At 38.8% G+C, this 23,513-nt stretch overlaps 1 protein-coding gene across 1 annotated transcript in view; it reads left to right on the top strand.

Annotated features, from left to right (window-relative positions):
* Positions 1–23,513, top strand: part of LOC117825656 (nuclear mitotic apparatus protein 1-like) — a 28,450-nt gene that overhangs the window by 2,297 nt on the left and 2,640 nt on the right. The window contains exons 9-34 of the mRNA XM_034701570.1: positions 299–438; positions 533–644; positions 1,042–1,159; positions 1,387–1,527; positions 2,783–2,896; positions 3,056–7,660; positions 7,768–7,977; positions 8,142–8,332; positions 8,997–9,134; positions 9,548–9,653; positions 9,949–10,147; positions 10,632–10,768; positions 11,172–11,477; positions 11,931–12,026; positions 12,133–12,447; positions 13,446–13,492; positions 15,778–16,005; positions 16,267–16,359; positions 17,829–18,006; positions 18,275–18,422; positions 18,548–18,640; positions 19,016–19,368; positions 19,467–19,670; positions 19,915–20,090; positions 20,293–20,566; positions 21,392–21,607. Of these exons, the coding sequence (XP_034557461.1) occupies positions 299–438; positions 533–644; positions 1,042–1,159; positions 1,387–1,527; positions 2,783–2,896; positions 3,056–7,660; positions 7,768–7,977; positions 8,142–8,332; positions 8,997–9,134; positions 9,548–9,653; positions 9,949–10,147; positions 10,632–10,768; positions 11,172–11,477; positions 11,931–12,026; positions 12,133–12,447; positions 13,446–13,492; positions 15,778–16,005; positions 16,267–16,359; positions 17,829–18,006; positions 18,275–18,422; positions 18,548–18,640; positions 19,016–19,368; positions 19,467–19,670; positions 19,915–20,090; positions 20,293–20,566; positions 21,392–21,607 (8,938 nt within the window). The remainder of the gene's footprint in view (positions 1–298; positions 439–532; positions 645–1,041; positions 1,160–1,386; positions 1,528–2,782; positions 2,897–3,055; positions 7,661–7,767; positions 7,978–8,141; positions 8,333–8,996; positions 9,135–9,547; positions 9,654–9,948; positions 10,148–10,631; positions 10,769–11,171; positions 11,478–11,930; positions 12,027–12,132; positions 12,448–13,445; positions 13,493–15,777; positions 16,006–16,266; positions 16,360–17,828; positions 18,007–18,274; positions 18,423–18,547; positions 18,641–19,015; positions 19,369–19,466; positions 19,671–19,914; positions 20,091–20,292; positions 20,567–21,391; positions 21,608–23,513) is intronic.

Raw genomic sequence — 23,513 nt, 5'->3', positions numbered from 1 at the left:
TAGGCAACTGTTAGTGTGACTGCTAAAATTAAATGATTTACCATTAAGACAAAGCAAGACAGTGACTATTATCTGCTAAGGTGGTAACAAATTATAGAAGAGGAAAGCTATGGTGGTTTATGAGCTTTCCTCTGCTATTTTCTTTGATATGGTTTTCCTTGTAGGGTTTTATATCATCAAAATTATAAGACATGTTACATGAACGTCATTCCATACCATGTATATTTTTAAGGCTATTGATTGTTCAGATTTTGATCGTAGTTCTACATCTTTCCTGATCTGATCCCCCCCTCTGCAGCAAGTCTCCTCTGCAAGAAATCATGAACACACCCAAATTTCAGCTAAGGAAGGTGCAACGACAGATGATCAAGGAGAGAGACTACAGAGATGGGTTGGAGAGGGAGCTGGCCAGCAAGCTTGCACTCATTGCACAGAGAGGTGGAGCATTTGCATAGAGCATACTAGTTTACAAAACAGAATTTATTTCCTCTTTTCTCATCAAACAAACTCCTCCATGTTTTGTTTCCTTCAGAGTCCCAGATTAACCAGTTGCAGTATCGACTGGATAAACTGAAAGAAGATCAGGGAGATCAGGAGCAATCTATCAGGGATCAAATCAATGAGCTTGAGACCAAGAACAACATGTAAGTAACCAAGAACAGGAATAAAGAAATGTGATATGATTTGTTACCCTAATTAAGGCCTATTTGATAATGCACAACAAAAACAACAATGTTTTATCAAAATATACTGTATCTGTTCATCTTGAGTTTAGGATTTATATTAATATTCTACATGCTGTGAGACATTACCATGTAACTCTTTGCCTCACAAAAAACACATTACATTTTTAATCAAACTATTAATTAGAAATGTGGCCTTTTACATATAGTAAGTTTAGCAAAAGTATAATACATCTTATATTTTATGTGTCAAAGAACAAGTGTCAAAAGTTTCACGCAACAACCGTACCAACATTTTAAGAAGTTGATGTAAACAGGATTTACAACGACTTTTCTTTCTTTTTATTTGTTTTCCTAGGCTACAGATACGTCTTAATGAGATGTTAAAGGAAAACAAAGACTTCAAGAGTAACACCTCACTTATGGAGCGTAAAGTGGATGAGCTGACTGAGGAAAATGGTGTGCTGTCTTCCCAGGTAATAACAGTTCACCCACGGTTTCCCACTTTGTAATTCAATATTTGACTTTTGAGGGGATTAACAGTTAATACAAGTCATGTGGAATTCTTACAGAAAGTTTACCAAACTAAGCTCTAAAATTATACTGGTGGTCAGTATATACAGAGCAAGCCATTCACATCATATTGAGTCACATGCCTGTGTTGGAAAAAATCTTGTAAGGCTTTCTTTTATTTTTCACACAGATGAGAGCAGTGTGCTCGCAGCTCACCATCTTTGAGGCAGAAGTTGGCCGGTTGACAGAAACCCAAGAATCTGCTCAGGAGGAATGGAAAAGCAAATCAGGACTCCTGGAGTCTGAGCTCAACCAAGCCACCGCTCAAAAGGTAGATAATGTATTCACAACAGAAGTTGTGTTAGCACTAGAGATGTGACGTTCGCGAAAGAGTCAGTCTTTTGAACAGCTATTTTAAGTGAACGATGAGAACCAGTTAACAGTTGTGAGCTGTTCATTTGGGAGCCGTTTTTATATGCAGATTGCCCACGCTGCCTTCATGTGTCACCTGCGTGCCCCATGAGTCTTTTGTTCACACTTCTACACTCTTCTACACTTTGTTATTGTTTACATTGTTTTGATGTGGATTCAAGTCAAGGAGCTGAGCTCCTGTTTTGTAAAGTAGTTCAGGTGTAGAAACACCAGGTAGGGTAGTACAATTTTGATTAACATTTTTATAATGTCCTAATTTTTATTCGAGTTGTATTTATATTTTTTATATACATATATATTTATTCTTATTTATTATTTTGATAATGTTTTCTGTATTGTTATAATGTTTTTGTGTGGAAATTTTTTTGCCTGCATATTTTTTATAGGTGAGGGAAAATCCAAAATAGTGATGTCAATGTCGAAGCATGGGGATATTGCACCATCTTATTGAATGTTTACAATGCCAAATGAAATTATAATCAATATTTCAAAATAATTCCCACCCATAGAGTATATATATTAGTGGGATGTGTAAGTTTGAATTATTCTGATCCAAATATTATCTTATAACTGCTACCAGTGATTTTTTTTCCTTGATAAAAACGAGTTACCCGAGTTGACTTCTAAAAAATAAATAAATATAACAATGAGCCAAAGAGCCAGTCTTTTGAACGGCTCGTTGACAGGAACGGCTCCTCAAGATCCTGTTCCCTTCAAAGAGCCATAAATCCCATCTCTAGTTAACACCTGCTTCTGGGATTTGTCAATCTCTAGGTGATTAAAATTGCACCAACTAGAACTAAATGTTGTTTTAAAAGGAAATCCTTTGATTATTATGTATTATACAGTAGAAAACTAGATACCAAATATGAATTATCTTCCTTATCTTGGGGACAAATCATCCATGTACAGAGATGCCCCAATGAAGACCATTTGATTGATCTTTCAGGTTCAAATCAGTTTGACTTTTATTGGCAAGAAGAAAAAAATCTTAAATAAAAAAGGAAGTTACAAGAAAAGCAAATACCAAGTTATCTTTAAGCTTTCACAATGTTGAGTTTTGAATCATTGTGCTTTTCCATGTTTGTAAGTGATTTCATTTTGGCTTCAGCAGAATTGGCCTTTCATGTTCAATGATCCTCCTCATTTCTCAGGAGCTGCTGACAGAACAGATTCAGATCCTTCAGGGAAAGATTTCCTGTTTGGAGGATGAGATAAGTAAAGCCACCAGGGAAGAAGTAGGAGAGAACATGGGGCCTGTGATTGAGGTAAGGTCCATAATGCATTGTAAAAGCTGACAATTTATCCTAAACATTGATTCTGGTATTATTCTATAATTACATATAAAGTTTGTGTTTCTTAGTTTTGAACAACTGTTTTATATCAAATGGTTACTTGTTGTCTTCTCCTTTTTTTAAAACTACCAGACAGCAAAGTTTGAGACTGAAATAAACAGTTTGAAAAATGAGCTGGAGAGCACCTTTGGCTTCCTGAAAAAGGCAGAGGAAGAGATCCAGGCCAAAGCACAGCAACTAGCAGAGTATCAACAAGAAATTACTCAACAAAAGGATCTCCTAAAGCAACAGAAGTCTCAAACTGAAGAAATGATTCAAGCAAAGGATGACATTTTAGAGAAGGTAAAAAAGGAGATAATTGAGCAGAGAGCAGCCCTCCAGGAAGAGATCCAGCACCTCAAGTTTCAACTTGAGCAAGCAGAGCAGCAGAAAACCGAGCAGATGACCAGGCTTCAGCAGCAAATTGCTGCTTGTGAAGAAGAAGTTGCAAAACTTAAGGAAATAAAGAAAGAGAAGGAAGACCTTTTGCAACAGACCGAAGAAAATGTTAAAGATCTTGAGAATAAGTTATCTGCTGTAAGTTCTCTCTTGGCTGATAAAGAGCAACATATTATTAATCTCAGTGAAAAAGTTGACTTTCTCATAGATGAAACCAAAAAGAACAAAAATGAAATACAAGCCAAAGAGGAAATGCTAGCTAAATTAATTCTGGACAAGACAAATGAGCAAGAGACCCTTCAGAAGACAATCCAGACTTTGACAGTTAAAATGGATGGACTAAACTCTCTTCTCATACAGGCTGAGCAGGAAATTCAACTGAAGCAGGACCAACTCGCTAAAACCCAACAAGAGATCATTCAACAAAGAGAGGAACTTCATCAACAGATTTTCACATGTGAAGAGGAGGTTCAGAGGTTAAACCAAGAGATTCAGGTCAAAAATGAGCAGCTTGTTGTTCTGAAGAATGACAGCTCTCGACAGTCTGAATTTTTGGAGCAAGAGATCATAGGTCTGAAAAGTCAACTGGAAAGTCTGAACAATTCACTTAAACATGCTGAGGAACAAGTTCAAGCTCAACAGCTTATGCTTACCAAGCAGGAGCAGGAAAGCGCTCACCAAAAGGAGCTCCTGCAGCAGCAGCTTTCTGCCTCAGAGGAGAGGGTGGAGAAAATGAAAGATGAGGTTCAAGTTAAAGAGGAGCAGATCAACACTGTGAAAAAACAATGTTCAGAGCAGTCTGAAATATTACATCAAGACATCCAAGATTTAAAGAAACAGGTTGAGACTCTTAGTTTATCTTTGAGAAAAGCTGAGGAGAATTTGCAATCAAAGGAAAATTTGTTTGCTGAACAGCAACTTCGAAGCACCCAGGATATGGAAGAGCTCCGAATGCAAATGGCAGCATCTCAAGATGAGGTGAAAAGGCTAGAGACTGAGATGCGTGTTAAAGAGGAGCAGTTCATGCTGCAAAACACTGAGTCTTCTGCAAACTCTGAAGGGCTTCAAAGTGAGATCCAAACTCTCAGGGACCAAGTGAAAAGCTTGAATGAATCTCTGAAAAATACAAATGAGCAATTAGAGGCTAAAGAAAATGTATTGACTCAGAAGGAAGTTGAGATTTCTCAGGAGAAGAGCAAATTTGAAAGCATGATGACAACCACTGAAGATGAAATGAGAGGGCTTAGGGAGAAGATCAATGCTAAAGAGGACCAGCTTGTTGCAATGAAAGAAGAGGGCTCTAAACATTCAGACATGCTGCAGCAAGAGATACAATGCCTAGAAAAACAACTAGCTGAAATGGGTCAGTCTCTCACAAAAACTGAGGAGCAGGTTCAGGCTCAGCTGGCTGTGATTTCCAAACAAGAGGGAGAAAATGCTAATCAGAAGAAGCTCCTGTCAACTTCAGAGGAAGAGTTGAGGAGGATGAAACTGATGATCCAAGCTAAAGAGGAAGAGATGATTCATCTTAGGACTGACAGCTCTCAGCAGAAGGAGCTATTACATCAAGAGATCCAAGATTTGAAGACCCAGGCGGAGAGTCTTGGTTCTTCTCTGATGGAAACCGAGGAGAAACTGCAATCTAAGGAAAATCTGTTTGCTGAACAGCAACTTCGAAGCACCCAGGATATGGAAGAGCTCCGAATGCAAATGGCAGCATCTCAAGATGAGGTGAAAAGGCTGGAGACTGAGATACGTGTTAAAGAGGAGCAGTTCATGCTGCAAAACACTGAGTCTTCTGCAAACTCTGAAGGGCTTCAAAGTGAGATCCAAACTCTCAGGGACCAAGTGAAAAGCTTGAATGAATCTCTGAAAAATACAAATGAGCAATTAGAGGCTAAAGAAAATGTATTGACTCAGAAGGAAGTTGAGATTTCTCAGGAGAAGAGCAAATTTGAAAGCATGATGACAACCACTGAAGATGAAATGAGAGGGCTTAGGGAGAAGATCAACGCTAAAGAGGACCAGCTTGTTGCAATGAAAGAAGAGGGCTCTAAACATTCAGACATGCTGCAGAAAGAGATACAATGCCTAGAAAAACAACTAGATGAAATGGGTCAGTCTCTCACAAAAACTGAGGAGCAGGTTCAGGCTCAGCTGGCTGTGATTTCCAAACAAGAGGGAGAAAATGCTAATCAGAAGAAGCTCCTGTCAACTTCAGAGGAAGAGTTGAGGAGGATGAAACTGATGATCCAAGCTAAAGAGGAAGAGATGATTCATCTTAAGACTGACAGCTCTCAGCAGAAGGAGCTATTACATCAAGAGATCCGAGATTTGAAGACCCAGGCGGAGAGTCTTGGTTCTTCTCTGACGGAAACTGAGGAGAAACTGCAATCCAAGGAAAATCTGTTTGCTGAACAGCAACAACAGAACACCCAGGATATGGAGGCACTCAAGATTCAGATGATGTCATCCCAAGATGAGGTAAAGAAGCTAAAAGCAGAGATTCTTGCAAAGCAGGAGGATTTAATTATGTTAAAAACTGATTCATCCTCACACTCTGGAGTTCTGCAGCAGGAGATTGAAAGTCTGAATCAACAAATGAAATCTGTAAGCAAATCTCTGGAGCTTGCCAAGGACCAGGTTCAAGCTAAAGACGATATGATGGCAAAACAGGAGCAAGAGAGCACTTTGCAGATCGAGGCACTTAAAGAGCAGAGTGCACTTCTTGAGCAGGAGGTTAATCAGCTGAGGAAAGAGACTCAAACTAAAAATGCTGAGATGGACTCCCTGAGGATTGAGAGTTGCAAGGAGTCTCAGGATCTACTGAATGAGATCCAAACCCTCAGGGACCAAGTGCAAAGTTTGAATGAATCTCTGAAAAATACAAATGAGCAATTAAAGGCCAAGGACAATCTGCTGACTCTGAAAGTAGTGGAGTTCTCTGAGGAGAAGGGAAAATTTGAAAGCATGATGACAACAACTGAAGATGAAATGAGAGGGCTTAGGGAGCAGATCAACGCTAAAGAGGGCCAGCTTTTTGCAGTTAAACAAGAGGGCTCTAAACATTCAGACATGCTACAACAAGAGATACAATGCCTAAAGAACCAATTAGCTAATATGGATGAGTCTCTCTCAAAGTCTGAAGAGCAGGTTCAGACTCAGCTGGCTGTGATTGCCAAACAAGAGGAAGACTGTACCCATCAGAAGGAACTTCTCCTGACTTCAGAAAAAGAGGTGAGGAAGATAAAAGAGGAGATACGAACCAAAGAGGATCAGATAATACAGCTAAAGACCAACAGCTCAGAACAGTCAACTTCGCTAAATCAAGAGATCTTAAGTTTAAAGACACAGGTAGAGACTCTTGGCTCCTCACTGCGAAAGGTTGAGGAGGATGTGCAATCTAAAGAAGATCTGCTGGCCCAACAACAACAAGAAAATACTCAACAAAAGCAGGCCCTCCAAAGCCTACATGAGAAAGTGAAAGAAGTGGAGATTCTGCATGAACAGATTAAGTCACACGAGGAAGAGATTCACAAGCTAAAAGAATCTCAAAGTGAGAAAGAGAGACTCCTCCTCACTGCTGAGGAGGAGCTTCAGATCACCCAGGCAGAGTTTTCTGCCGTCAACACACTAATAGCTGTAAAAGACCAAAATCTGAGCACTCTCAGAGAAGAGCTCGCTGCACAAGCTAACTTGGTTCAAAAGGCAAAAGAGGAAGCTGAAGCCAATTCGACACTACTGTCTGAGATAAAGGGGGAGAGCTCCAAAGAGACAAATATCCTTCAATGTGAGATCCAGGATCTAAAAGTGGAGGTGGAAAACATTTCTCTAAAACTTCAGGCTAGAGAGCAGTTGTTAGCTGAAACTCAGCATGAGTCTTCTCAGCAAATAGACCTCCTCCAGAAACAGCTTGTCTCAGTAAAAACAGAGTCCCAAGCTGCCCAGGAGCTGCAGGTTGTAGCCTTTAAGGAAACGAATGCTCTTGTTCATGAAAAGGAAGAACTCATGGCCAGGACACTCCAGATGGAAAATGATCAGAAAGCTCTTGAGAAACAACTGGAAATCACAGTGTTTGAAAAAGAGAGACTCACTCGAGCTATGCAAGCCACAGAGAGAGAGAACCTAGCCTCCCGTAAACTGGAATCAGTGCTACAGCAGGAGCTGGAACTATTGAAAACGGAGAAAGACAAACTATTGAAGGAGAAAGAAAAGGCTGATGAAATGGAGGTGCTGAAGAGAGACCTACAGGAACAGCTCTCGGCTAAATCGGAGGCTGCGGAACACTACAAAGCACAGGTTGGTGTGGCCACAAACACAACTCAGTTTGACTGCATGCATTGCTCAACATATTTAAATAACTGATTGATTAATAATAAGATATTTTCATTATCACAATGCAACAGATGGAGAAGGCCGTCAACTTCTACAACGGCAAGAAGCAGCTTCTCCAGGAAAGCCAAGATGAGGTTGCTGAACTCAAGAACTCTTTAGAGGTTAAAGAGTGTGAAGTAAAAACTTTTACCATGGAGAACAAGATACTTCAACTGGATCTGGAGAAGGTCCAAGCCAATGAGAAGAAACTCAGTCACGCGGTGGCTAGTCTGGAGGCACAGGTTAGTCTTGTTAATTGAAACATTATTGAATTTTCTGAGAATTAACACACAATTGGAACATTGGCTTTTCAGTTGCTGCAAAATAAAGCATACCTTTTAAGTTCATTAGCCACTTTCTGCATTTCACCATGATCTATCTCACTGTATTATATGTTCACCTTTAGCTAGCCTTTGCTGACCGCAACCTGCGGGCACAGAACAAGATTCATGGTAATGAAAGAAGCGTGACAGAATCGATGTACCTGGAGGTTCCCAGTGGATCTTTAAGTATTCAAAATAGAGCAGAGGTGAAGAGAGCCAATAGCTCTGACAGCCTGGACCAGAGCTCTCTGGAAGACTCTTTGAACACCACAAGGTAATACACATCTTGTCAAGTCTTTTTTGGCTGTGGCCTCTTTTTAATGTCACCTAACATTATGTACAGTGTGAAAAATTCCTACAATTGTACTATTATTTAGGTTAATTTATATGAAATTATTTCCAGGAATCAGTTGGCATACTTGAAAGTGAATCATTTCCTGATCTTTTGTTTGTTGCTCTTTGAGTCTGTCAACATTTGCTGTGCACTGTTGTGTTTCAGTCACTCTCAATCTAAATGTCAACATCAACAAGAAGTAGTCAGCCAGCTGTGTAAAACGTAGCAGAGCTGCAGTTTGTTTAAATCCTATTATCATTATCAGATGTATTTTTTGAGGTCTCCTCGAAAATAATGTTTCTGGTTTATAACTGTTTGAAACAACCTTTTGTTCTAACCCAAAATTGGTCTAGTCAACTATAAAGTCACAACGTAAGCTTTTTTCATATTGCTAAGACTAAGAGTTATTTTAATGATAGTAAGTTCTGTCTCTCTTATGTTGTGATTTTGGACCTACAAAGTTAGGTCAACATCCTTTCATAGCAGTGCAGATGTCTCGATGATGGTCCCCAACTTGGACAACAAGTTGTTCAAGAAAAGCTATTAAAGTAATACAAAAGTGGGAGTATTTGATTATAAACTAGCACAATGATCATTTTTCCAGGAAACTTTCTGCTCCTGAAGAATCAAGCACACCGCTTGTCCGCAGTTCAGAGCGCCTGGCAGGCAAACGTCGAGGTCTTCAGGCTGAGTCTCTGGAAACCCTTTACTTTACACCTATAAACACCAGACAGAGCAACAGGTATGTCACACTATAAGGACAATCGTGGTGGGTCATGGAAAGTCACCACAAAGGTTTCTGTTTATTAAAGTGGATGTGTTTCAGATTAAAACGCACTAAATAGATTTAAAGTGTGTTTAAATTACTTCCACTTGCTTTGCTGTGATCAGTTTACTATCCTTTGGCAGAACAACATGTAAAGAGTTAGTTTTTTTGTATTGTAATTTTTTAAGCTCACAGTCAATTAAAGAAAACACACAATGAGATTGCATGGCAATGCACCTTAAAAATGTATCACCAGGAAAAGTTTTAAGCTCCTTGTGTTCCTGCTAGAGATTTTGAGTTACTGCAGTTCTTGAATTTGAGGTGTTTATTTATTGAAGGATAATACAAATCCTTTTATTGAGCCTCCTTGTATTCATTTCATCCCACAGGACCGGTACAGAGCACAAAATGGAACTGGATTCATCCCGTAAAAACCCAACTTCATCCGTCAAACGACGCAGGACCACGCAGGTTATAAACATCACCCTGACAAAGGTGGAGGAACGTCACTTGCACTCTTGTTCCATGTTTTTGCATGTTCACAATTTAACTCACTGTTGAAAAAGTTGCATTAGAATAATCAAAGTTGTTCTTATCACGTGGATTATACTTGTTATATCAACTTACGTAATTGCTGGCCTAGTTTTTAACCAGCCATACTTAAACAGTCTCACTCTGTGTTCTGCCCTGGTTGTCACAGCAGCCAGCACTGCACTGTTTTTAAAAGCAGTATAGAAAAAGGTTGAAATTGCTGAATACTAATGTTTGTACTCTTAACTGTGATCTGTAGAAAACGCCTGGCGGCAGTGATGCTGATGAGACTTTCTACAGTCTGGCTTCAACTCGCTCCCAACCAAACCTCTCCAGTGCCAACTCTGCTCGACCCGTGTCTACAGAGCTGTTTGACACGCCTGCCAGAGCAACCGGCTCAGCCAATGACCAGCTTATTGGACTACCTGGATACAGAAGGAGCACAATCCACTCACAGCGTAAGTTGAAACCACTGCATGGTGGTATTGTGGAACTAGGACTGCAGCCAACAATAATGTGGACTTTTTCAATAAACTAATTAACGTGTTGGGCTATAAAGGACCACGAAACAATTAAGTTGTTATTTCATTAATTAGTTGATATTGCAAGCATTAGCACTAGAGCTGTAAACTGAAACACGCTGCACTGCTTTCCATGTCCCTCCTCCTTTTTTCTATACAAATAGTTTTAGAAGAAGCAATGCTTGGATTTGAAAGTGTTTCTGCCCAGTAATGCTGTTATTCTGCATTTAACTTTGTGTGGGTAAAAAAAAAGCAAAGGGATTCCTCTCCAAAATACAATTTTATGTATTTTCTAAATGTTACTATACCAACAAGTTATATAGTGATGGTTGTTGATTGTAGATGTGAAATACAAAAACACTGAAGGGCTGAAAAGTTTGTTGTCGCTTATTACATTTTTGGTTTGTCTGTTTGTCTTCAGCTGCGAGCACATTCTGTGTGGGGACAGAGAACGAGCCAGACGGTGGGCCTGATGATTGGATGAGGATCGCTGAGCTCCAGGCCAGAAACAAAGCCTGCCTCCCTCATCTCAAGAGCAGCTACCCTGTGGAGTCTGAGGTAAGTGGAGAAGGAAAAAACCCAACAGGGATGCAGTTGCATATACACACTTAACATATTTCAAATACTTACAAAGTAAATACTTACAAAAATTTGAACACACAGGGCATTGCTTTGGCACTAAATAAAGAAATGTCAACCTTAAAACCACATACATAACCATATCATTCACAACATCTCAACTACTGTCAACTACCCCAACAAATGGGTATGGGAGCAAACACTGCAACCGAACCCATAGATGGGTAGTTGTTGAAACCCCCTTTTAAACATTAAAATAATCTGCATCCATGTGAAGGTTTTTACACAATGCTTCACCACCAGTAGCTATTATGCTACTATTATTATGATGTCATTCTGTTTCTGCTAGTTTAATGTGTTCCCTCTCTGTCTGTTCCTCTAGACTGTCTTTGGTGGTGGCTTACGTTTCACAGATGAAGAACTCCGCATGGGCGACCCGTCTGACACCATCCGTCGGGCATCCATGATGCCTGGCCAGCTGCACGAATCTCTGGCTTCACATCGGCATTCTCTCATCGTGGGTCACTCGGGTGCAGCAGTCAGTACTCGCTCTCATCGTCTGTCTTTGATGCCTGGACAGCTGCCAGGACATCTACCATCAAAATCTGTCAGCTCCTCTCAGCTGAGGAGCCCAAAAGGCTCAAAGCGGTCTGCATCCACTCTGTCTGTTCACCAAACATCCCCTGAGGTTGGTTTGCATTGCCACAAATAGGAATACTTGTAACATCTTGAGTTACAAAATGTTTGAGCCACAAAGGATGGAACTCTTACAAGCTTTGTTCTGTCATTTTTAATAAGCTTTTTCTTGATCTCTAAATGTAATGTATTTCTTAGATATGTATATTTTACTTTAATTTATATTAATTTACAATAGAATTCCTTGAAGTTGAGTGTTTTACAGCACTCAATGTCTCCCTTACCATTGAAAATTAAGTTAATTTAACTGTAAATTATCCATTCAAAGATTAATTTCATGTCTCTGTTACTACCTAAAAGATCATTGCAAATCTGTAGCATATTCTTTGTAGCCACTGGACAGTAAGAAGTTTGAAAAATGTCTACTAGTGACAAATGTAACTCCCAGAAACCCTCTGTTTGCCCTTATTCTTACTTTGTCTTTCCCTTTTTTTCCTTTTTGCAGAAAAAGGTGAAGGCCAGCTGCTTCCCCCGTCCACTCACTCCCAAAAACAAAAATGTGGGTCCCTCCAGCTCTCAGCTGCACCCTGCCCTCAGTCCAGTGAGTGTCAAATGGAAACAGTGACAAAATAGCTTCCTTCATGTTGTCATTGAACACACATATTATACATGTTTCTCTGACAATAACACATGTGTAATTTTCCTAGGCTGACCGGAGACAGTCTATGATGTTCACTATCGACAACACCCCTAAAAACAGCAGCTACCTAAAGAAAGGGCTGAACAAACTGCGCAGCTCCACCAGAAAGTCTCCTGGCAAAAGTTCTAAGAAGTCTCCCACTCAATCATCTTCTCGCAAGTACCAGGAGAACATAGCCCCAGGAAAAGCTCCCACTACAGCCGGACGATCCAGCAGACTAGGAAGCTTTAAGTCACCTCAGGTTTCGGCTAAAGGACTCAGGAAGTCTCCACGAGCAAACAGCTCGACTGGAAAGTCCCCAGGATTGTCAAGTGCCCGCAAGGTAAACATACACACAGACAAATCCATTTAGGGAAATAAAAGACACTGAAATGATCTTACTTTAGGGAGACATAGAAAATGTCTGTCAATGCAATTCGCTCATGTAACTATACTGCTTGTTGTGCAGTGGCTGCAGCAGGTGTGATTGAGAATCAGCTGATATTTAAATTACTTTTATTTCATCTTAAAACTTCAAGTCATGTGAGGCATGTTATAGCTTGCATTGTTTTGAAGTTAATCATGTGGGTTTTTCTACCATCATATAGTGAGGTTTTTAAAAGTCAGCTTTTGTATTTACAGAACTGAAATTCTGTGGCAACTGCATCAAGGAAGCAATTTGTCCATACGGTTTTGGTGCCAAACCCTTTTTAAATGAACTACTTCTAAAACCAGCTTAACTTTTCATGATTTCAAAATGCTCAGACAGGCTGTACATTTTTCTTTTTGCCATGATCGCTCCCTCTGCTCCCTGCTGACATTTACATCACTGTTAACATGTTGTACTCAGTTATGAGAAGAGACTTATAGAGAGTTGTTGCAATACCAGAATTTTGAACTTCCATGGGGTACTTATTAAAATCAAGTTATATCAATACCTGTTTTGACACTGCGGCAACAAAAGAATAAAAAGAATCCCTTGGCACCCAAAAATAATATTAGATGTGCTTTTTATATTTGATTTCCAACCAGCGCAACCTGCTGGTACAGGAAAATACATCAAATACAAACCAACATTTTTTTTTTAGTCATGGTTTATTTATGGAATTTTCCATTCAGACAAAGATCAAATACAACAAAGACATTACAGAAATAATCAAGAGAAACCCAAACAAAATAAGATACAACTGGCTTCCATACAAACCAACATTTGGCATATTGTTAAGATTAATGAAAGTCAAGTTCTGTGCATTTGTGCGGAGCTGTGGATCTGTTTCTAAATTCTTTATAAGTTCCTACTCTGTCATCAAATCTCAGTAACTGAGAAACACTTTTTTTCAGAAGCACGTGACTATAGATGTGGAAAATCTTGCCGGAAGTCTGAAAAGGTTCATTGAAAGTCATTTCAATTTTGCTTTTTGGGTTTGGTCTCTTCTTCCCACTGGCTGGTTGCTGGTTGTCACTTTAGCCATAATAATTAATGGTGTGATAATATTTTTATAACCACTTAGAAGGTGTCCGCATGTTTGTATAACAACACTAAACTCAGCACTTGGTTTCAGTCTCTTATGAAATTTCCTCTTGATGTTGTTTTCATGAAGAGTTTTTCTGCTATCTGAAGTTTAATCTGATTTGTTTCACTTCACAGATGATGAGCAGGATGAAGATGTGAGGAGGTTCTACTCAATCAAACTTTTTTTTAAACTCACAATTGCAATGACATTTTTATTGTTGTCTTTTGAGACCTTTTTACTGTCTTGTCTTAATTTTCTTTTATTTTTCTCTGTATTATATTTATATGTTTGTCAATAAACAGATTTAAATTACACACCAGGGCCATGGTCACCTTAATGCACAGTGCAAAATATTTGGAGTGAAGTAGATAGTTATTTCATCTAGATTCTGTCATCAATGTAATGTTAATGTTTTAATAAAGCAGGAATATCATTTTGATATACATATTGTACAGCATTTCTACCTTTTAATATTACCAAAAACGCCATAAATCTTACTAATCTTGTAAAAATGTAATTGCCTTGCCTTGTGTTATTTTAATATAATTAATTTGTAAAAACAAAAAGGTAGATGTCTGCAAAGGCAGAGCAATGTGGGACTTGTGTTTGGTTTATGGGTTATGGTTTGGTTTTGTTTATGGGTCCCAATATATATTTACGATTTTGACTCAAAGTCCAAACTATAAAAATGTACTAACCTGTTTTAAGGAATATTGGAAAAAGACCCTTGAAACGGTTGTCACTGCGGTGTGTCTCATTCAAACATTAGTACGTGCAAAGTACAGAGTATGATACAGATGCAGACTTGGTCCTCACAACGATTAAAAATAGACTGTCTCTTCCTAACTAGAGGTTTAATATTGCTGTGACATTACTTTAGCATTAAGTATCCTAAGGTACTATCTTCATCGTTCTCTTCATCGAAAATGAAGACATAACGATGATGGTACAGAGGTAAGACGTAAATTTGATTTGTAACTGATATGTGGATTAAAATAAGATGTTAACTACAGAAGAGGATTAGGGCCGCTGAAAAAAAAATGTTTTTATTACTATTCTGAGAAAAGTCAGAATTCTGACATTTTTCTCAAAATTCTGAATTTAATCCACTGGGGGAAAAAATGAAGGTCCAATTTATTATTATTATTATTATTATTATTATTATTATTATTATTATTATTAGAAAAAGTCAGAATTCTGACTTTAATCCCAGAACTCTGACTTTTTTCGAATTCAAACTTTTTTTCTCAGAAAAATGATAATCAGAAATATATATTGGACCTTAATTATTATTATTTTTTTTTTAGAGGCCGTAATCCTCTTCCGTAGTCAACATAACTCCTGCTCGGAAATTTAGGCTGAATAAAGTGTGACACAACTACAGACAAAATAATTAAAATAATAATCGTGTTTTAACGTACACGCGATCTTTTACATTGACAATATAGGCACATCAAGTTGCAATCGCAGTACACGGAATTATGAAAGCAAAGTGAATTTTCCACTTAGTAAATAAATGTACTGAATTTTTCACTAAAAGCAACTTGTTGTCGCCATTGTGATTTTATTCTGAAGGTTTGTGTCCGGAAGTCAACGGAACAACATCCGGCTACAAACCGAAAGTTCAAGATAGGAGCTGTCAAGGAAGTTTCTGGAAATGTTGGCTAACTTACGTGTGTTTATATAATTTACTCGAAATCTAAATTGCCTATTTGACCAAGTTTCATGGGTCTCTGTTGTTGTCTGAAGAAGTAGTCCGGGTGTTCATAACATTAAGTTTGTTGAGTTGACGGCGGAGATCACCGCCCTGTATTTTGACACTCGCTGGTTTCCTCTTCCTGCGATTCATATTTTGTGGTCTTCAAGAATCACCTCAACAGCTCCGGGCTGTAATGCTGTTTAAGTAAAGACATGGACCCTGACATTGAAGTACAGAGGTAGGTCACTTATTATGTTGTTAAACATATCCCACACTATCGGCTTTGTTTGGTATTACTCTTCACTACTTGAGCAGTGTTATCACATCAGCGTGCACTAAGAGTAACTCAAGTAATATGCATTATGCGCAAGATTAAATTGTTTGTAGTTATTTTTTGCCTTGTGGGTGTCAAAGCCACTGTTGTCCTCAGACCCCTGTTTTTAACCCCCGTTATCCTTAGGCAGGAGGATGAGGATGACGAAGAGGAGAAGAAAAAGTGGGAGAGGCCTCCCTCCAGCTATGGGTCAATGAAGAGTGACAGTGATGATGAGGAGGAGAAGGAGGAGGAAGAGGAGGAATATGAGTCGGAATATGAGGAAGAGGTTGCCATAGCCTGCGCTTCATCCACCCCTTCCACCCCTTCCTGTCCTGCGCCACCACCTGTTCTATATTCTGCAGAGAGGACAGGGTAATGTTGAATGATTTAGTTGAAAATTATTACAATATATGTGTGGTAGGCCTTTTTAAATCCAAAACTAAACAACTCTATACATTTCTCAAATGCACGTTTACAGCAGAGCGACAAAGCTGCTAGAGATGTATTTTCTGATCATTAGAGCTTACTGTCCAGCATTTCAAGGTCTAAGTTTGCTTCAATGACTTAGACGATGATAACTAGAGGTAAACCAAACCTTACCTGGTATATATTGTCCCATTTTTTTTTCTCCAGGTTTCAACTGAATCGCTCAGACTCTCCAGAGACTCTCTACACTGTAACCACACAGCAGACCAAACCACCAGGAGCTGTTGTCATTAACACCAGGTTGTAAATCACACATATGCACAGTTGTTTGTGATGAAACTGACTGAATCAGAGGCAACAGCTGTGGTTCCTTTGGTTCTCTTACGTTGACGCCTGTCAATGCCATACATTTTATGTAGTATATTTCAACTGTTGCTCTCAAATTTGAATGGAATAACATATGATTACATGAACTCCAACAATATGAACACCTGAAACCTTTGAAAGTTACCCAAGGGTTAGGGGATGTAAGGATACACTCAACCAACGATTTGATTCGAATCCTAATTTTGGTTCAAGATATGATTCACTCACGATTCTCAAACGATTTTAAAGAAAACTGGATTTAACTCAAAATTTAAACAACTTTTTTTTTTTAATTCTCAGATATGGACAGTTGCAATATATATTTTTTCCTTTTTCATTTTTAAGGTGTGCTGTAACTCAAATAAAACCACTGCACACTTTTTTGTACCTTGCAAAGAAACTAAAAATGACCGTACAAAAATACCTTGTTGGAAAATTTCAGAACAAATATAAAGGAATGGAAAGTGAATGATTCCCAATTGAAAGTATTAAATATTAAAACAAATAAGGTAAATCTCTTTAAATTAGGGATTTAAATTTCAAGTATTCTTGCTTACTTGATCGATCTTTGTAAATGTTAACGATCTAATATTGTTTAATCATTACAAAAACGTGAACGTCTCCGTGTTGAAAATAATGTCAAATGTGTTTTTTTCCCCTAAATCAAATTTTCCTTCATGAAACAGTGTATAAAGCTGACAGTATTAAACAGCTAAGGATCATATTGAGGTATTCAAAATGTTAACACACTGAATATGGACAAGGGGCAGGCTTATAAATAATCTCCGTGGACGCATGGTCATAGAGTGAAGACTCAGACTTCAACATGTGGATTTACTGCAACAGGACAACTGAACAGGATCATATCTCAGATTCACAGTGTCCAGTTTTCTGTCTACTCGTTTTTATTGAGAAAAAGAAGCATGTGAATGCGTTCATGTGTCAGCCGGGGGCGCAACTGGGTCATAATCAGTCCAGCAGTGGGGAAAAAAACGTTTGTGGAGACCTGTCACTCAGCTGCAGCCCCCAGCTGAGTTCTCCGCTGTGCACCGTCAGCTGATTCACATCGAAACATGCTTTAAACTTAAAACACCTCCACTCAGCGAGTGATGAGAGAGCAGAGCAAGAGACTTAATGATGTTGAACAAGCGGAGCATAATGCAGACAGCGCCTTCTACTGTTTAAGAATAATATCCAGATACAAATTATGTTGAATGGATTTTAATCCACCCTTATTTGTATCGACTTTTTTAGCGATTTGCGATATATCCTTACATCCCTACTAGGGTTTCTTGTACCCTAAAAAAGGGTTTATCAACTGTTTTTTTTTATACCATCTTCATCACTTTCTGCCTTTGCAGTGCACTTTCTGACTGTACTGTGGGGTTTCTGTGGTCTTGCAGGTCTTCTGATATCGAGATTTCCTCTGAACCAGATGATGAGGACAACATGGATGAAATTCTGGTGAATCATTCCCCAGAACCACCTGAGCCTCTTGAACTAGATGATACAACGCAGATGGATGAAAATGGCCAGCCAGGTAGACTCCACCGAGAGCAGGACCTGTCCTATATATTTAAGGTTGGTGCAGCTCTTTTGGTCTACAATGCATAGTCTTTTTTGTCCTCACGGAGAAGGCTTTTTCAGTCTTTAAACTCTATTTAACCTGATTATGCATGTTCTAAAAATAATGTTTCACTTTTTTTTCTATTAACTCTTCTAAGTTATCCTTTATCCTATATTTTCAGGTGTATTAATACAGGATATGATTTAAATGCTGATCTTTGTAGGGTGTGTGAATCATTTTTGCACAATGAAATAATTACTTTGATTGGTACTTTGTCTGCAGAGTATTCAGGAGACTTTGTCAGCCCTCACCAAGGAAGAGCTTTTCAAATTTAAGATGTGGTTTTACCAATGGGAATCTAGTATAACCCTGCAGCAGGTGATGGATGGAGACATTCTGGATTTTGTGGACAAGATCATAGAGATCCTCGGTGAGAAATCGCACTTACTGTACAAACAGGGAAGCACTTGGGAAAGCACATTTTGACTATTGGGTTGGTTTATTTGCAGTGTTTAATAAAAACTAATACATTAGATTTAATAATCTGTTTTGCAGGAATGGATCGCTCTCTGTTGCATACAATAAGTACCCTCGGTAACATCAGCAAGAAAGAGGAGGCAGAAAAACTACGGCAAAAGTGCAAGAGAGGCAAGTGAACACTGGTTTTTATCCAAACACAGGTGACTTTTGTTGGTGCGAAAAGAGTTCAATCAAATTCAGATGACTATAAATGTATATCAGCCATATCAGTTATTTTACAAAAGAAAAGAAGAGCTGTTGACTGTACTGATTTGTGGATGTTTGGCGTGTAAGTGTTCTAAAATTACACAAGTTAGTTTTTATAATTAACCTGAAGCAGTACTAAATGCTCCTTGAGTGTTATTTTTAGAGAAATCTGTCAAATTGGTCGCAATGTAATACCAAACACTAAAGATATACGTTGAAATGGATTCAGAGGAAAGGCAAAGGATCTTGTATATTAATGAATTAATAGATTTGTTCTCATCCTCTCTGCACCGACAGCATTGATCCGTTATCATCTGAGTCAGTATTTGATCAGGAAGCATCGTGTCATCCGAGAGGGGGTGGTCCGAGCCGGGAGGCAGAATCTTCTAGACACCATCTACGTTGAGCCCCAGATCTCCACCTGTGGTTATGGAGGAGTTAACCCCTCCCACGAAATCAGACAATCCCCTCCATCACTTCTCCAGGTCCCCAGCTCGGACACCTTCGTTGGCTTAAACAATCTGTTCCGACTGCAGAAGGAAGATGGCACGCCTGTGAGGACGGTAGTGACCACGGGGATTCCAGGAATGGGCATGTCTGTATCTGTGGGGAAATTCTCCCTGGACTGGGCAGAACAGCGTGCAAACAAGGTGATTTTTCACATTTCACTGTCATTTTAAAAATCAAGTAAAACAAATGTACTTTACCTGTCCTATTTCAAATGATTACTCCTGTCTGTTTTCTTTAGGATCTGCAGTTTGCCATCAAACTTTCATTCAGAAATTTCTGGCTTCAACGAGACAGAAACCCTCCACAGTCGATGTCCATCATGGAAATGTTGGACTACTGTTATCCTGAGTGCCAGGACTTTAAATTACTTGAGGAAGAGGGCTGCAAATTTCTCATCATGATGGACTCATTTGATTGTTACCAAGCTTCTCTGGACTGGGAGGTATTCCACACACTCTCACACACACTTACACATGATCCATTTACATTTATCAACATCTAAAACCTGAATTGTAAATATAACCCTGCATTAAGAGTTTAGAAATCTCTCTATTTTGCACTGCTTTCACATTAACCCGTTGACAGTTAACTCAACAAATTTGAATAGTGTAATAGACAAAGAGATACATTTTATGTAGGCAGGAATGTGATACATTTTTATTTTTATGTCTGTATTTTCTCTCCAGGGTACTCCTGAAATAAATGACAACTACACCCAGGCGCATCCGGATGTCCTGATTGTAAATATCATCAGAGGAACTGTGCTCCGTGGTGCTCGGGTCTGGATCTTGGGAAGACGGGCGGCTGTCTCACAAATACCATCCAGATTCATAGATGTTGTCACAGAAATACAGGGGTTCAGGTGTGTGTGGAGATCTACTTAATGTCTGTCATATCACAATGTGTTTTTGTCCACGTAATTATTCCATTAGCTGCTGTTTTAGCTTTAGTTTACAAGCTATTTATGCACCCTTGAAATATAGTTTCATTCTAAACTCACTGTCACCCATGTCAGTTGCTGTTTCAGTCATATTCTCATGTTTTCTCTCCCTTTAATTCTTCAGTGAGGAGATGAAAGATGACTACATGAAGAAGCGCTTTAGCAATCCAGTGGTAGCAGAGAAGGTCATGACACACTACAAGCGCCTACCAACACTCAAGATTCTCGCTCACCAGCCGTTTGTCTGCTGGATGTTGGCCACTGTGTTCGAGCGCTGCTTCCGTTTTCAGGGCTATGGGCAGCACCCGCCCAGGATGACACTTTTCTTCTCCAGCATTGTGATTGTCCAGATCAATCGAAGGCTGCAGTTCTACTACGGGAAGGCAGAAAATGAACTGGTAATGAACTTTTGTCATAAACTGTGTAAAAGATATAGTCTCAGTGATGTCACCCATTGGTTTTCTTCCTATTGATTGTCCACAATTTTTCTCAACTTTTTATTTTACGACAGTTTGGTTCAGGTTTGGACATCTATTGTTGAGGAGTAGATACACAGTAATGTGGAGGATATAAAATCATTGACAACCATTTATCTGATTCAGTTTAATACAAATGAGTTGTATTAATATCTTCAGAGGCTTCAGTATTTCTTGAGGCTCTTTTTTAATGTCTTCTGATCCACTTTTTTTTTTTTTAGACTATATTTTTCTTGTTCTGTAACAAATATTTTACAAACAATACTGAGAACATAAGACAGACAGGGTCATCATCATAAGTGAAGTAAAATGCTTGACATGATATACCATAGTGGGGTGACTAGCTGTGTTATTCAACAGCATGTATATCCAGTTCTTTAGTGTCTGAGAATTTCTTTAAAATCCTTAAGGTCCTGTCAGTTCAAGGTTGTCCACAGGAGGCACAAACAAGGCATTTTCCACAGCAGAACATAAACAAATATAGACATCATTACACATTCATATAAGTTGTCCAGTTCTTACAATATTTTTCACCTTTTTTCGTTGCATGTCTTTGTGAGAAAGTCAGTTGTTCCATACAATACATTTCTTGAATAATTTATTTCCATTCATTGATTGTTGGGGATTCTTAATTCAGCCATTTCCTGGTTATGGCTTGCTCACTACTTTTGATCAACTTTTAGATTTTAAAGCCATAAAAAGCACAACTTTTAGGATTTGTAAATTTGATATCCTCTCTCCGTTTAGAAATGGACGAATGACGACAGAAACCTGGTGACAAAGATGGGAAAGCTGGCCTTTAAGATGCTGGAGAGGAACACCGCTGTGTTCTTCGAGGAGGATGTGAAAGAGTGCGGCCTGGATTTAACAGAGGTGACGGTGTTTTCCGGTCTGTGCACTGAGCTCTTCACTGCAGCCTCAGATGGGAGGAGGACGTTCTGCTTTATACACCTCTCCTTACAGGTAAAAGGAATTTTCAGATTAGAAGACACATGACAGTGAGAGAGGGACAGTGTGAAGGGTCACAAAGATAGTACTGCAGATTTAGAATCACTGACTTCACTGAGATGTGTGGGTGAGGTTATCCGTTTCTCTTTTTCCGCGTCATTTCAGTTTTTCACTTGAAAGCAGAAAATTAACTTCCCTCCAACAATGTACTTTGAACCTTATTTCTTAAATAAAGCTGCCAAAAAAACAGGTTCTGCTACTCCTAGTTAAAGTGAAATGGAGGTCGAACCATATTTTACTCCTTATGGGATGTATTTGTGTAATAATAATAATGATAATAAACTTTATTTATATAGCACTTTTCAAAACAGTGTTATAAAGTGCTTTACAAATGAAAAAAAAAGAGAATTTTTTTTTTTTTAAAAAAGAATAAAAATCAAAGAGAAGTGCAAGAAATACAATTATTAAAAATGTTTAAAAATAACAACAGAACTGCAGGGAGTTAAGCAAAATAAGGGCCACAAACTAAAAAGTAACTAAAAAAGTTAGACCAAGAAAGATGAAAAGGAATAAAACATGTTAAAAAAAGGCTAAAACCAACAACAACATGGTAAAAAGAAATAAAACAAAGTCAGAAGAATAAAACCAAACAAAAATAAGAGATTAAAAGAGAAAAGATATCAAATCCCAGTAAGTAAAACTGACAATATGTGCAGGGTGAAGTTTTGAAATGAACATGCATATTTCTTCCAGTTTGTGTGGAGCTTTGTGAATAATGGAGTGGTGCAGGCCCTCCAATTACCAGTGATAGGCAAGCTGTCTAAAAATCATAGCAAGCCAGCCTACCAGTACCTCTGTATAGACCAAGCTTTATTACACCGAAGATACCCCACCAGAAAAATGTAGCAAATTAGCTCAAGAAGCTGGCAATGTTAAAGCCGTTTTCTCTTGCAATGAGACATCTTTTGTCAAAGTTGATACGATTTTCATAAAATTATTTAAAGCACTCTGTTCCATTTTTACATGTTTGAAATAAAATAGCTGAAATGAATTAGCTGTATTAACCAGGGTGAGACAAAACCTCCCTGCTAATCAGCTTTAAAAAACCATACACCATTCGCTCACCATACATTATCTCTAGGGTTGCACTGAAAATTCGGGCCGAAAATGGCCCAAAAGTGCATTTCATTTTTTGGCCGCAAGACTTTTATCACCGAAACAACACAGCCATAACAGAATATTGTGATGACGCAAGCAAAAACCACGGCCAGTATGTGCTTGTCTGCATAAGGGCCAACATGTCTGCATCTGTTATTCCTTTAATTGCAGCGCTAAAGGGTCTTCTATTAAAAGAGGTTGAGACGGTGCACGGAGTGAAAACAATGAAAAGTACACTCTTAGAGTCTGTCAGCACGTTTCACTGAGATCTATTCAGATCCTCTGCACTTCACCGAGACTATACTTGATCCACGTTCTAAAGATCATTACTTGGATGTGGGAATAAAGCAGCGCGCACGAGAAATGATCCAGGCCGCGATGGATGTGGAGAAGTGCACAGCGGAGGAGAAGAAGAACAGAGTGCAGAAAGAAGGACTTGTCTCTCTGAACCAGATGAGGGGCATGCACCCTCAGTGTCTGATATGTTCAATGAGATCCTACTACACAGTCAGTGCCATAAATGCAATGGTAGGGGAGACCGGGGACAGTTGTAACATTTTTGACATTTCTGTCTATAACTTTGAGCTCTTTTAACCCAGTGTGTTCAAACTGCTATACAAACTAGCTTCAAGTGTCTGCTAATAAATGGCCTAGAAAATGCCTGTGCAACACAAACAGAAAATACGTGGCTTAATCTCAAATCCAAGGAGTGAAATGTTACAACTGTCCCCTGGTTTCCTCATTTTCGGTTTTCGGTTTCGGC

This window comes from Notolabrus celidotus, chromosome 14 (genome assembly GCF_009762535.1).
Source record: "Notolabrus celidotus isolate fNotCel1 chromosome 14, fNotCel1.pri, whole genome shotgun sequence".
Taxonomy (NCBI): domain Eukaryota; kingdom Metazoa; phylum Chordata; class Actinopteri; order Labriformes; family Labridae; genus Notolabrus; species Notolabrus celidotus.
The sequence above is the reverse complement of the archived record's forward strand: the minus strand, read 5'-3'. Positions and strand labels throughout refer to the sequence as shown.